At 39.3% G+C, this 13,408-nt stretch overlaps 8 protein-coding genes across 8 annotated transcripts; all 8 read left to right on the plus strand.

The window, feature by feature from the left end:
* The first annotated feature begins 197 nt into the window (after positions 1 to 197).
* On the plus strand, positions 198 to 1,889 carry LOC106359439 (F-box protein SKIP19-like). Its single transcript, XM_013799147.2, has 2 exons — positions 198 to 946; positions 1,019 to 1,889. The coding sequence occupies exons 1-2, from the start codon at positions 555 to 557 to the stop codon at positions 1,611 to 1,613; spliced, it is 987 nt and encodes a 328-aa protein (XP_013654601.2). The 5' UTR covers positions 198 to 554; the 3' UTR covers positions 1,614 to 1,889.
* A 144-nt stretch (positions 1,890 to 2,033) lies between these two features.
* LOC106360386 (putative F-box/LRR-repeat protein 23) lies at positions 2,034 to 3,472 on the plus strand. Its single transcript, XM_048739271.1, has 2 exons — positions 2,034 to 2,481; positions 2,694 to 3,472. The coding sequence occupies exons 1-2, from the start codon at positions 2,120 to 2,122 to the stop codon at positions 3,283 to 3,285; spliced, it is 954 nt and encodes a 317-aa protein (XP_048595228.1). The 5' UTR covers positions 2,034 to 2,119; the 3' UTR covers positions 3,286 to 3,472.
* Positions 3,473 to 3,681: 209 nt separating this feature from the next.
* On the plus strand, positions 3,682 to 6,066 carry LOC125577675 (F-box protein SKIP19-like). Its single transcript, XM_048739270.1, has one exon. It carries the CDS (start codon positions 4,897 to 4,899, stop codon positions 5,866 to 5,868), a length of 972 nt encoding a protein of 323 aa, XP_048595227.1. The 5' UTR covers positions 3,682 to 4,896; the 3' UTR covers positions 5,869 to 6,066.
* Positions 6,067 to 6,824: 758 nt separating this feature from the next.
* LOC106358641 (F-box protein SKIP19-like) lies at positions 6,825 to 8,604 on the plus strand. Its single transcript, XM_048739272.1, has one exon. The coding sequence runs from the start codon at positions 7,385 to 7,387 to the stop codon at positions 7,835 to 7,837; it is 453 nt and encodes a 150-aa protein (XP_048595229.1). The 5' UTR covers positions 6,825 to 7,384; the 3' UTR covers positions 7,838 to 8,604.
* Positions 8,013 to 8,399, plus strand: LOC106358640 (putative F-box/LRR-repeat protein 23). Its single transcript, XM_013798462.2, has one exon. The coding sequence runs from the start codon at positions 8,013 to 8,015 to the stop codon at positions 8,397 to 8,399; it is 387 nt and encodes a 128-aa protein (XP_013653916.2).
* An 870-nt stretch (positions 8,605 to 9,474) lies between the features above and the next one.
* On the plus strand, positions 9,475 to 10,898 carry LOC106360387 (F-box protein SKIP19-like). Its single transcript, XM_048739273.1, has 2 exons — positions 9,475 to 9,844; positions 10,354 to 10,898. Exons 1-2 carry the CDS (start codon positions 9,546 to 9,548, stop codon positions 10,844 to 10,846), a joined length of 792 nt encoding a protein of 263 aa, XP_048595230.1. The 5' UTR covers positions 9,475 to 9,545; the 3' UTR covers positions 10,847 to 10,898.
* A 1,284-nt stretch (positions 10,899 to 12,182) lies between these two features.
* On the plus strand, positions 12,183 to 12,530 carry LOC106358639 (F-box protein SKIP19-like). The gene has a single exon (XM_048740190.1). It carries the CDS (start codon positions 12,183 to 12,185, stop codon positions 12,528 to 12,530), a length of 348 nt encoding a protein of 115 aa, XP_048596147.1.
* Positions 12,531 to 12,641: 111 nt separating this feature from the next.
* On the plus strand, positions 12,642 to 13,280 carry LOC125577676 (putative F-box/LRR-repeat protein 23). Its single transcript, XM_048739274.1, has one exon. It carries the CDS (start codon positions 12,642 to 12,644, stop codon positions 13,188 to 13,190), a length of 549 nt encoding a protein of 182 aa, XP_048595231.1. The 3' UTR covers positions 13,191 to 13,280.
* The last annotated feature ends 128 nt before the right edge of the window (positions 13,281 to 13,408 follow it).

Below are 13,408 nucleotides of genomic sequence, written 5' to 3' on the forward strand. Positions count from 1 at the left end.
ATTTTAACTGATTTACCTCATTTCACGCTCTATTTTCCATTTTTCTATTAAAAACATCGAATGGCAACTACCCCTAACAGTTTTATTGGATTAATACTTGTCACAGATTGTGATTGGTAATTTATTTGTAATATTTGAATTTAGATTTCTGATATAAAAAGGTGTAGTGAACTGCTTAAAAGCTGAAATTGCTACATATATCACCACAACGTTTTTATATTTTTGATCAATTGTTCCACAAAACTTTTGAAAAGTATATATATGTACATTAGTTTTAGCTCTCGGAATTTGTAAGAGTCTAGTATAGATAAGGTATATACTCCACTAAAAGTCTTTTTGAGTGATATATACTCCACTAAAAGTCTTGAAAGTTGAAACTGCTGCTTCACACACCTATTTAATGAACTAGAGGCAGTTTGACCATTCAGAGAAAATGGTCTCTTCCTCTTAGCCGTTGCCCTCTTCCTTGGAACCATATGGTCATTAAGTGATGGTGATGTCTACGAGAAGTCTTGAGACTTGAAACTTACTTCACTCCCTTTTTATTTAAATAGATGGACTTGAGACTGATTGATCATCAGACAAATATGGCTTCTTCCTCTTACTTGAGGCCGTTTCCTACTCCGCCGTCTTTGACTCCGGTGATGAAAGAAGACGGAAAGTGCATAAACTGGGAGGAGCTTCCGTCTGAAATAACGTCATCCATCCTGCGGAGGCTCAGCTCGATCGATATATTGGAAAACGCTCAGAAAGTGTGTACATCGTGGCGTGGCGTCTGCAAAGATCCTGTCATGTGGCGGAAGATAGACATGCGTAACCCTCGAAACTTGGTGCTGAACCTCGAGATGATGTGCCGTCACGCAGTGGATCGTAGCCAGGGAGGCTTGGCTGAGATTGACATTTGGCACTTCGGTACTGATTCTCTCCTCAACTACATCGCCGATAGGTTTATAACTCTCTCTCTCTCTTTTTGTTCTTGGCTTCAGTTTTTTGAACCATAACACGCAATTACTTGCAGGTCAAGTAATCTGAGAAGCCTTAGACTTGCAATGTGTTCTTCAATAACTGACGTTGGACTTACCGAAGCACTTGTGAAGCTTCCATTGCTCGAAGATCTCGAGGTCTCATACTGCTCACTCTCAGCTGAGTCTCTGAAAGTTGTAGGCCAGTCTTGTCCTAATCTGAAGACACTCAAGCTAAACCGCGAGGGATTCAACCGTTTTCCGTACGAGAGCGACGATGATGCTCTAGCAATCGCTGAAACGATGCCCAGACTTGGACACCTCCAGCTTTTCGGAAACAAATTAACAGAAGGTGGTTTAAACGCCATTCTTGATAATTGTCTTGATCTGGAACATCTCGACGTACGTCGTTGTCTCAACGTTTACCTTTTTGGAGATCTGAAGAAGCGTTGTTCCGAGAGGGTCAAAGTTTTGAGACGACCTTTGGACTCGATTCGTGGTTACCCATATGAGGAGGCTGTTAACCATATGGACACATATGAAGATCTTTATGCTGATTATTATCATGAAAGTGACAGTGACTATTCTGAGTATGATTACGATGATTATGATTATGACGATGATTTTGATCCTTTTAAAAGAAGTTTGTGAGTTTATCCTGCAATATTAATGAAATAAAGCCTTTCGCCAGTTAGAATCGTTGAAACAAGATTTTTTAAAGCTTTGTTCTGTTTATATTTCAGACCGGATAAGAAACACTTGAGTTTTTTTTTGTGCAACAAGAAACTCTAATTTGAGAGCTAAGATTATATAGTTACATTGTTTTTCTCTTATTAAACAACCATCAAAAATTTTAAAGAGATAATTATCATCTATATATATTATAATGTATTTCTTAAGCTTCCATTATTTTGTATCTGCGAGAACTAATCAAAACCATCAACAGCAAAGTTCCTTGATTAACACAATTTGTGATTATGAGCCCAGGCCCATATTATTATTTTTAAAACATTGGGCTTTTTGTTCTTAGCCTGAACTGTTTTTGTCATTAAATGTGTTACTAAGGACCAAACCGTAAATAAGACACTGAAGGAGAAATGTCCGAAAACCTAAGTTCGCTTCTTACTTTCGCCGACATGGAGATTTGAAGCTCTGAAATGGCTTCTTCTTCTTCCAACTCTCCGCCGCTGTCTACTTCCATGTCTCAGCTGATGAAACCTGAGCAACCGAGAAACTGGGCGGAGCTTCCGCCGGAACTGATTTCATCGATCCTGCTCCGTCTTAACTCGATTCAGATACTGGAGAAAGCTCAGAAAGTGTGCAGATCTTGGCGCCGCGTCTGTAAAGACCCCTCGATGTGGAGGAAGATTGACATGGACAACGACGGAGACTTGGGAAGCATGGGGTACGACCCAGAGATCATGTGTCGTCACGCAGTTGATCGTAGCCAAGGCGGCTTGCTTGAGATCGACTTGTGGTACTTTGGTACTGATGAGCTACTCAATTACATAGCTGACAGGTTCTGTCTGTGTCTCTCTCTCATTTCTAGGGTTTAGTATGAAAGAGCTTACTAGTTTAAGTGATTGGAAGTGCCTGGTTTAGTTGCTTGCGCGTCAAGTAATCTGAAAAGCCCTAAAACTCGTAATGTAGTTCCTGCTTTAGTACTTGTAGGTCAAGTAATCTGAAAAGCCTTAAGACTCATAATGTAGTGCCTGCTTTAATTACTTGTAGGTCAAGTAACCTGAAAAGCCTTAGACTCATAATGTGCTACCCAATAGCTGACGAGGGATTCGTCGAAGCTGTTAGGAAGCTGCCGTTGCTTGAATACCTCGAGGTTACATACGGCGCAATGTCAGGAGAGGCTCTGAAAGTTGCAGGACAGTCTTGTCCGAATCTGAAGAAACTGAGGCTAAACTCCGAAACTAACCACCAGTTTAATGACGAAGAGCTTAATGACAAAAAAGCTCTAGGGATTGCTGAAAGCATGCCTGAGCTACGCCACCTCCAGCTCGTTGGGAACACATTAACCAACAGGGGCTTGACCGCCATTCTCGACGGTTGTCCTCACCTGGAACACCTTGATTTACGCAAGTGTTTCAACGTAAGACTTGAAGGGGATCTGGAGAAGAGATGCTCCGAGAGGATCAGAGAGTTGAGACGCCCGGATGAGTCAACCGCTGATCACCCATATGGATTTAACATTGAGGATTTATTAGGCCCCAACAACTATTATTGGGATGACTTAAGCGCTGGTTACCCTTATGGAGCTAACGTCTATGATTTATCAGACTGCAGCGATTATTATTCGGATGAGTTCTACTAAGTCTACTAGATACTGAACAATGCAGAGGCACATGTGGTTTTCGCTTGCCTTGTTCAGATTCCTCTGTTCTTTCTGTTTAGTAGTCTCTTTAACTCTCGTTTGAACAATGTGATGATGTTTTTCTTTTTCATTGGTGCCAAGGAGTTGTGTTAAACGGTATTTAATTTAATAGATCTCTTCTGATGAATGCACTTGTGAACTCTGTGTTACTCGTACTTGGAATGTTTTCATTGCTGAGTTAGGAGTCAATTTGTGGAACCAGTTGTTTTGATAATCAAGTGTTCTTAACAAAATAGGATTGAGTATTAAAAACATTGGTTGGATTCTGGGAGGTGTACAAATTGGTTGGCTTAAGGTTATTGGTAAGCTTGGAAATAATATTTTGCATCTTATTGTCTACTTCTCCAGTTCTCCTCTAAGATCGTTTCTAACTTCTACACAACTATCTGCAGCTCAAGTAACATGAGAAGCCTTAAACTTGCAATGTGCTTCGCCTATCGTATAACAGACTCTAGATTTTCCAAAGCAGTTGTGCTTTACTCAGGCTAGGCTCATAAAATTTTCAGCATTGTGCTAATTAATTTTTTTTCTATCAAAATATAATTGTATTATCCTATATTATAAAATTGGGACCCTAATGTTTACGTTTTTTAAAAAAAAAATTAGGGCCCTATTTTCTTAACAAAAAAAACAAAAAAAAAACGACCTAGTGCAAAAGCACCCTCAGCCCATGCCTTTCCGGCCCTGTGCTTACTTGCGCTATTACATCAGCCGTGTTCTTTTTGGAGACGCTGACGCTGCGTCAGCGGCAAGAAAATGTAAAAGGATTTTAAATGCCAGGTCAGCAAGAAGTTACAACAGAGACTTAAAAAATAATGATATCTGACGCTGTCCGCAGGTCAGCACATGTATTGGAGCCGCTAGTATTTACGGCGACGATGAAAACACGGAAAATCAGTCGCTTACAGTCGCCGGCGGCAACTTCATAACAAAGCTGCGGTTAAATTTCTCTGTTTTGTTCGTAATTTTTGGTTGCTTAACGCCGCGTCAGCGTTAAAGAAACAAACAGAGCTATCGAGAGTGACGATGATGCTCTGGTGGATACGCATGTGAAAAATCTTTAGATGTTCCTAGTTTCAATGAACTTGTGGGCTTGTGTTATGTGCCGACCTTGGTACTTACTACGTCTTTTCACGTTTGCAAGGTTTCTGTCTTTCTTCAATAACTACACCCAATAGAAAAGTTTAATGGGTTATTGTTTCATCTTTCTTCGACTATATGATATCTTGATTTGAAAGTTAACATGCCGCCCAAGCCCTAATGTTAGATTGCCCTAAATTATGTTGTAGAAATGTAAAAAGTATGATCATTAATAAGTGATGGATACTAAATGTTGAAAGTTGAAACTGCTTCACTCTCTAATTTAAATGGACCAGAGACAATTTGACCGTTAAAGTAAATGGTATGGCTCTTCCTCTTTTTAGCCGTTGTCACCTTTCTTGGGACCATATGGTTATTGAGTGATGGTGATGTCTACGAAAAGTTTTGGAACTTGAAACCAATACCCTTTAAATAGATGGGACTTGAGACAACTTTGATTATCAGAGCAAAATGGTTTCTTCCTCTTCGTCTTTGACACCGGTGATGAAAGACGGAGAGTGTAGAAGCTGGTCGGAGCTGCCCTCTGAATTAACGTCATCGATCCTGCGCAGGCTCGACTACACTGACATATTGGTAAACGCACAGAGAGTGTGCAGATCGTGGCGTCGCGTCTGTAAAGACCCTGCCATGTGGCGCAAGATTGATATGCGCAACCTAGGAAAATTTCGGTACCTCGTCAAGACCTTGTGCCGTCACATTCTCGATCTTAGCCAAGGAGGCTTGGTTGAGCTTGACATGTGGTATATCGGTCCTGACTCTCTCCTCGACTACATCGCCTATAGGTTCTCTCTCTCCAATTTCTTTTGTGAATATGTTTACTTTTCTTCAGTTTTTAACTTTTTACACGCAATTACTTGTAGGTCAAGTAACCTGAGAAGCCTTAAACTTGACTTAATCTCTATGATAACAACTGATGGACTTACAGAAGCGCTTGGGAAGCTTCCATTGCTTGAAGAACTCGAGCTCTCGCGCTACACATTGTCTGGAGATTCTCTGAAAGTTGTAGGCCAGTCTTGTCCTAAACTGAAGACACTGAAGTTACACTCCCTTGAGATCCGGCCTCCTGGTTACGGGAACGATGATGATGCTCTAGCTATCGCTGAAACAATGCATGGACTTCGCTTCCTCCTGCTTTTTGGAAACTGTTTAACAAAGGTCGGTTTAAACGCCATTCTTGATAATTGTCTTGATTTGGAGCATCTTGATTTGCGTCTCTGTTTCAACTTTAAACTTGTCGGGGATCTGGAGAAGCGGTGTTCTGAGAGGATCAAAGTTTTGAGACGACCTTTTGACTCTCCTGACTGCCCATATGATGAGAGGGAGATCCATGCTGATATATCTGACGATGAGGTCCCTTTCATGCCAGATGTTAATTCTTACGGTGTCTTCGAAAGTGACAGTGACTACTCTGACAGCGATTAAGACAACCCGTTAGTGAATTATGTTTTCGAGATGCATTGTCTTCGTTCGTTATCTCTTCACTGTGGTTTCTGAGGACTTTCTTGTCTAATAGCATGCGTCATTTGCTTTTGCAGAACTCTTTTTTTTTCTATGTTAACTTATTATGAATCTATTCTATAATGTTAAATAAATCCTTCTGCAAGTTAGAATTGACCAAAATAATGTTCTGTTTAAAAATCATAAATAATAAGAAACGCAAAAATGAGTTATGTAATAACACTGTTTAGTCTTCAGTAAAACAACCATCAAAATTCTTAAATAAACATTAATCATATCTATGGCCCTGTTCTGCTTCAGGTTGAAATGTTTCATCATTATATGGTAGCGTAAAGAATCTTTGTGAAAACTAATGATGTTTTGGTAAAAAACCATCAACAGCAAAGTTCCTTGTGGCTGAAGAAACTGCCAAACGAACACCATATCCCTTGGCACCCAAGTTGTGATCTGAGACATTTCTTTTGTTTAACATGAGATACTTTTCACATCATTTTTTTTTGTTTAACATGAGCTCTGGTTTAGTAATCCTTTTGCATCTTATTGTTCTTCTCTAAAGAGTATATCATGTTTCTAACTCTTGCATGCATGCAACTATCTGCAGTTCATGTAATCTGAGAATCTCTCGAGGTTTCATACTGCTCATCGTCAGCAAAGTCTGTGAAAGTCGTAGGTAAGTTTTGTCCAAATCTGGAGACATTGAAGTTAAACTCGCGGTGCTTACTTGTGGCCTTACATCGAGAGTGACGATGATGTTCTAGTGGATACCCATGTGAAATCTTTAGGAAATCTTTAGGTGTTCCTAGTTTCAATGAAATTGTTTATCCTTTGGTTATGTGACCGACCTAGTACTAATGTCTTTTTTGCATTTGCAAGGTTTTCTTTTCTCTGCAATAACTACACTAGCTCGATAAAAGTTTTATATGTGGTGATTGTTTCATCTTTCTTCGACCAGGTCTTTGAAATCTGACTATTTTCCACGGCCCATGTGTGTACTAGAGTTATGATATCTTGATTTAACAGGCCGCCAAGCCCTAACGTTACTTTGCCTAAACTATGTTGTAGATACGTAATTCATGAATATATGGTCTTTTTGAAACTGCTTCACACACTTATATAATGAACCTGAGGCATTTTGACCATTCAGAGACGATGCTCTCTTCCTCGTCGATGTTGTCATATTCCTTGGGACCATATGGTTATTGAGTATTGGTTATGTTTACGAAGAAAAGTCTTGGAACTTGAAAGTTGAAATTAATTCAAAATGCATAAACTAGCGTGGTGAAAAGCCCTAGTATATAGGAAATTTTTTGAAAGTTGAAACTGCTTCACATACTTATTTATTGAACTAGAGGCAGTTTGACCATTCAGAGAATATGGTCTCTTCCTCTTAGCGCCGTTGCTGTCTTCCTTGGAAACATATATGTCTACCAAAAGTCTTGGAACTTGATACTACTTCACTCCCTTTATAGTATTTAAATAGATGGAGTTGAGACTGTATGATCATCAGACAAAAATGGCCTCTTCACCATCGACTCCAGTTATGAAAGAAGACGGAGAGTGTAGAAACTGGTCGGAGCTTCCGTATGAATTAATGGCATCGATTCTGTGCAGGCTCTGCACCATTGACATATTGGAAAACGTTCAGAAAGTGTGTACATCATGGCATCGCGTCTGCAAAGACCCTGAGATGTGGCGGAAGATTGAGTTTCGTTACATTGGAGATAAGGAGTACAACCTTGAGATCATGTGCCGTCACGCAGTCGATCGTAGCCAGGGAGGTTTGCTTGAGATTGACATTTCGTGTTTCGGTACTGATTCTCTCCTCAACTACATCGCCGATAGGTTATTAGTCTCTCTCTCTCTCTTTCTCAAAATTTTGTATAGGTTAGTTCATAGCAGAGGTCACGTGGTGCTAGGAAAATATCTTTTGTGAATATGTTTTTTTTGTCTTATCGTTCTCAGTTTCTAAACTGTTACACGCGATTACTTGCAGGTCAAGTAACCTGAGAAGTCTTAAACTTACATTAATCTCGGTAACAACTGTGGGACTTGCAGAAGCCATTGGGAAGCTTCCATTGCTTGAAGAACTCCAGATCACAGAATTCGCTATGTGGGAAGGTTATCTGAAAGTTGTAGGCCAGTCTTGTCCTAAACTGAACACATTGAAGTTAAACTGCTTTAGAATTGGATTCGATCCTCCTTTTTACGTGAGTGACGATGATGCCCTAGCTATTGCTGAGACAATGCATGGACTTCGCTTCCTCAAACTCTTTTCAAACGGTTTAACAGATGCTGGTTTAAAAGCCATTCTTGATAATTGTCCTGATCTTGAACATCTTGATCTAAATCATTGTTTCAATGTTAACTTTTCTGGAGATCTGGAGAAGCGCTGTTCTGAGAGGATCAAAGTTTTGGTACGACCTGGTAGTCCGAGAATTTTTGATTTTTCTATATTTGAGGACTCTGACACGCTAGATAGTGATCATGACCTGTAATTTAGCAGGTGATAGTGACTATTGTGACAACGATCTGTATGAGATTTAAGATGACCCGTTGGTGAAATCTGTGTTTCTAGATGCATTGTGTTCGTTGGTGAAATGTTTTCAGTTCTCAACTTGTTTATGAGTACTATTTTCTCTGTAATGCATCTTTTTCTATGTTAATTGATTATGATGAATCTATTTACAACATTAAATAAATCCTTTTCGCAAGTTAAAATAGCTCAAAATAACTGTCTGGAGATTGTAACTTTAAAAATCAGAAAGAGCAAGACAAAGCATATCATCTCTCCTCATCTGTTGGTTCTTCAAGTTTGTTATACTACTAGATCTGTGTCCTGTAAATACAGTTTCAGATACTTGTCTCTCAGCATAATCCTGAGAAAGCAGGGGATGATGATCTGTTATTGTTAATAATGGAGGAGATATGTTTACCATCACATCACACACTCTAGAGAAGCCTCACAAGCCCCTGGAGATTAAGTAAAAAACCAATGTTAACATTCGAACCATGTTTAGTAATAAACCATTAAATGGAAGCATAACGATCACAGCGTCTCTGCAAAAACGAATGAGGTTTTGGAACAAATCCATCAACTGCAAAGCTCCTTGTGGCTGAAGGGATGGCCAAACGCAATCCATGAAGCTCTGGTCATGCAATTACTTTATTTGTGCTATGAAGACTAGTCAATCTGCGGAGCTGATAATTCGAGTGGCAAGACTGGGTAATGAACTCGTTCATGTAATCTTTCTAGGTAACACCATAAGCAGTTTTAGTGGACGTATGTATGTGCCCTCTTCAATGCCTCAAGAGTAGCTTTTGAGGATGTAAGTTTTAAACATGTTCCTTGCAACGCCAGTCACAAACTCTTTTCAAAAAAAAGTGGACCACCTTTTGGTTCAGTTTAGAAAGGCGTTAACACAATTTGTGATACATGATTAAAGACTGGGCTTACTATACTTAAGCCACTGGGCTTACTATACTTAAGCCTGAATTATTTTGTTATCACATGTTTTTTTTGAATAATTAAACTAATTTTGTTATTACATGTTACTAGGACCAAACCGTAAATAAGAGACGGAAGCAGAACGCTCCGAAAAACCTAGTTTTTGCACCTCCCAAAATCTCTTTTGACTCAGGTGATGAAAGAAGGAGAGTGCATAAACTGGGCGGAGCTTCCGTCTGAACTAACGTCATCCATCCTGCGTAGGCTCAGCTCGATAGATATATTGGAAAACGCTCAGAGGGTGTGTACATCATGGCGTCACGTATGTAAAGACCCTGAGATGTGGCGTAAGGTAGACATGCGTAACCTAGTAGACGTGGGGCTCAACCTCGAGATCATGTGCCGTCATGCAGTCGATCGTAGCCAGGGAGGTTTGGTTGAGATTGACATATGGAATTTCGCTACTGATTCTCTACTCAACTACATTGCTGAAAGGTTATAATTAAGTCTCTCTCTCTTATTGTTATTTATCTTTTACTTGGCTTCAGTTTTTGAACTATAAGCAGGCCCGGTCAGGAACACAATCAAAAGAACCGATCGCTTAGGGTATCCCAACTTTTACAAAAAATTTTAGTTGTATATAGGGTATTATAAAAAAATTATAGGAAGAATGAAATATAAATTTATACTCCCTCCGTTCCTAAAAGATGTATGTTTTAGAAAAAAATTTCTTTCAAAAAGATACATTTTTTACTTTTTGAATGTATGATTTTATGAAAAATTGTAAGTTTCAAAAAAATTAATGATGTTTATTGAATTTCTATTGACTAAAAGTTATGAAAAATTGTTATTCACAAAAAACAATGCATATTTAATGAATTTTCTTAATATATGTGAAAAGTCTAAAATATGCATATTTTAAAAACAGATGGAGTATTTATTAGTAGAACATTGCAAGTTTTTTCTATAAGTTAGACCGGTCCTAAGCACGCAATTACTTGCAGGTCAAGTAACCTGAGAAGTCTTAGACTTGTAATGTGCCCTCTAATAACAAACGATGGACTTGCCAAAGCTCTTGCGAAGCTTCCACTGCTTGAAGAACTCGAGTTCTCATACTGCCCACTCTCAGTAGAATCTCTGAGGCTTGTGGGCAGGTCCTGTCCTAATCTCAAGACGCTGAAGCTGAACCGCCTGAGGTTGATGCGTTTTCCGTACGAGAGTGACGATGATGCTCTAGCAATCGCTGAAACAATGCCCAAACTTAGCCACCTCCAGCTTTTCGCAAACAATTTAACAGACGCTGGTTTAAACGCCATTCTTGATAATTGTCCCAACCTTGAACATCTCGATCTACGTGAGTGTCGCAACGTTAAACTTTCAGGAGATCTGAGGAAGAGGTGTTCCGAGAAGATCAAAGTTTTGAGAGAACCTTTTGGTTGCATCATGCTTACTCATGTTTTGGAACTTATTTACGATATGTTACACATCTCAAGATGATTATCCGTATGCCCCTTGTTACCAGTTTAGTAAAAGTTTGTGAGTTTATTCTGCTACATTAAAGATATCAAGGACGTTTGCCAGTGAGAATTAAAGCTTTTTTATTCAAAAGTAAGACCGGATAATAAACGCAAAGTTGAGACATTGTTTTCTCTCAGTACACAACCATCAAAAAAATCTTAAAAGAGACATTAATCGTCTTTATGGTCTTGTACTGCTTCTGGTTCCATTAAATTGTAGCATTACGATGGGACCGTCTCTCCGAAAACTAATGAGATTTTGGAACAAATCCATCAACCGCAAAGTTCCGTGTGGCTGAAGGAATGACTAAACGTACACCATCAAGCTCTGGTCTTGCAATGACCATGCATCCTAGTCGTGATCTGAAACATTTCTTTTGTTAACATGAGATATAGATCTTTTCTTTTTGGTTTAAGAGAAAGAGAGGGAATTTACGTTTCTGTGTTATGATAACACTGAGCCCGAAAGCAAGATCAAGCATATCATTCTCATCATCTGTTGGTTCTTCAAGTTTTTTTTTGTAGTATTATGTATCATCTTAATACAATTCCAGCTACTTTTCTATAAGCAAAGTCCTGGTTTCAGAGAAAGCAGATGATGATCCGTTATTATTAATAATGGAGGAGATATGTTCACCATCATGATCACATGACACGTTGAACACGCTAATGAAGCCTCACAATTCCCTGACATTGTGTAAAAAATACACACTTGTGTAAAAATAATATAAAAGTATGCATGTGCGCGGATGCGCGCTTTTTTAAACTCACAATAAGCAATCATCAAAACTCTAGTGGAAACATGAATCTCTTATGGCTGAAGAGGATGCCAAGCCAAGCTCACATCATCTTAGTTCTGGTCTTACAATGACTTGGCATCCGAGTCAAAAACATTATTCCAGGAACATATACTATACTTTGATCCACATCAAATATTTAGTATCTAACTATTTTCCACGGCCCGTGTGTGTAATAGAATTATGATATGGTCAACAAGCCGCCCTAAATTATGTTGTAGATATATAATACCGTTGAGATATGGTCATATGAACGTCTTGAAAGTTGAAACTGTTTCAGTCACCTATTTAATGAAACTACTTCACTCCCTTATTTAATGGACATACGTGAGATATTCTTGACCGTTAGAGTAAATGGTCTGTCTCTTCCTCTTTTGCCGTTGTCCTCTCTTCATTGGAACCATATTAGTCATTTAGTGAGGGTGTGATGCCTACGAGAAGTCTTGAGACTTGAAACTTACTTCACTCCCTTTATTTAAATAGATGGACTTGAGACAACATTGAGATCATCAGACAAAAATGGCTTCATCCTCTTCCTCTGGACTGTTTCCTCCTGAGCCACCGCTTTTTACCGGAGAGTGTAGAAGCTGGGCTGAGCTTCCGTCTGAATTGACGTCATTGATCCTACGCAGGCTTGGCTCGATTGATATATTGGAAAACGCTCAGAAAGTTTGTACGTCATGGCGTCGTGTCTGTAAAGACACTGCCATGTGGCGGAAGATTGACATGCGTAACTCTGGAGACTTGGTGTTGAACCTCGAGATGATGTGCCGTCACGCAGTTGATCGTAGCCAGGGAGGATTGGTTGAGATTGACATTTGGCATTTCGGTACTGATTCTCTCCTCAACTACATCGCCGACAGGTAAAACATCTCTCTCTCTCTTATTGGTTCTTTGTCTTTTACTTGGCTTCAGTTCTTTTAACTATAACACTCAATTACTTGCAGGTCAAGTAACCTGAGAAGCCTTAGACTTGCTATGTGCTCTCCAATAACAACTGATGGACTTACCGAAGCAATTGTGAAACTTCCATTGCTTGAAGAACTCGAGGTCTCATACTGCTCTTTGTCCGGAGAATCTCTGAAAATTGTAGGGCAGTCTCTTCCTAATCTGAAGACGCTGAAGCTAAACCGCATTGGATTCTTGCGTCCTCGTTACGAGAGTGATGTTGATGCCCTAGCTATAGCGGAAACCATGCATGGACTTCGCTTCCTTCAGCTCTTTGGAAATATATTAACAAATGGTGGCTTAAACGCAATTCTTGATAATTGTCCTGACCTAGTACATCTTGATTTACGTTTTTATTTCAACGTTTACAATGTCGGAGATCTGATTACGAGGCTATGTTCGGAGAAGATCAAAGTATTGAGACTACCTTATGACTCGACTGATGATTACCCATATGCTGGGAATTACTACGACATTGATTCATCTGATGAAGATAGCCCATGGCCTCTCATGGCAGCTAATGATTACTACCATAGCTTTGCAGGTTATAGTGACCATTCTGATGATGACTATTATTAAATATAGGCGACCTGCCTACCAAGATGCATAGGGTTAATGTGTCTTGCATCTGAATAACTCTGTTTTTTATTTAACTCAAGAATATGTTATTGTTTCATCTACCTTTTGAGTTTATTCTGCAACATTGAAGAAATCAAGCCCCAATAGAAAAATGTTTAAAGCTGCCTCTGATAATAAAACCATACAACAAGAAACGCAAAGATGTGAACTCTGATATT

This window comes from Brassica napus, chromosome A9 (genome assembly GCF_020379485.1).
Source record: "Brassica napus cultivar Da-Ae chromosome A9, Da-Ae, whole genome shotgun sequence".
NCBI lineage: Eukaryota > Viridiplantae > Streptophyta > Magnoliopsida > Brassicales > Brassicaceae > Brassica > Brassica napus.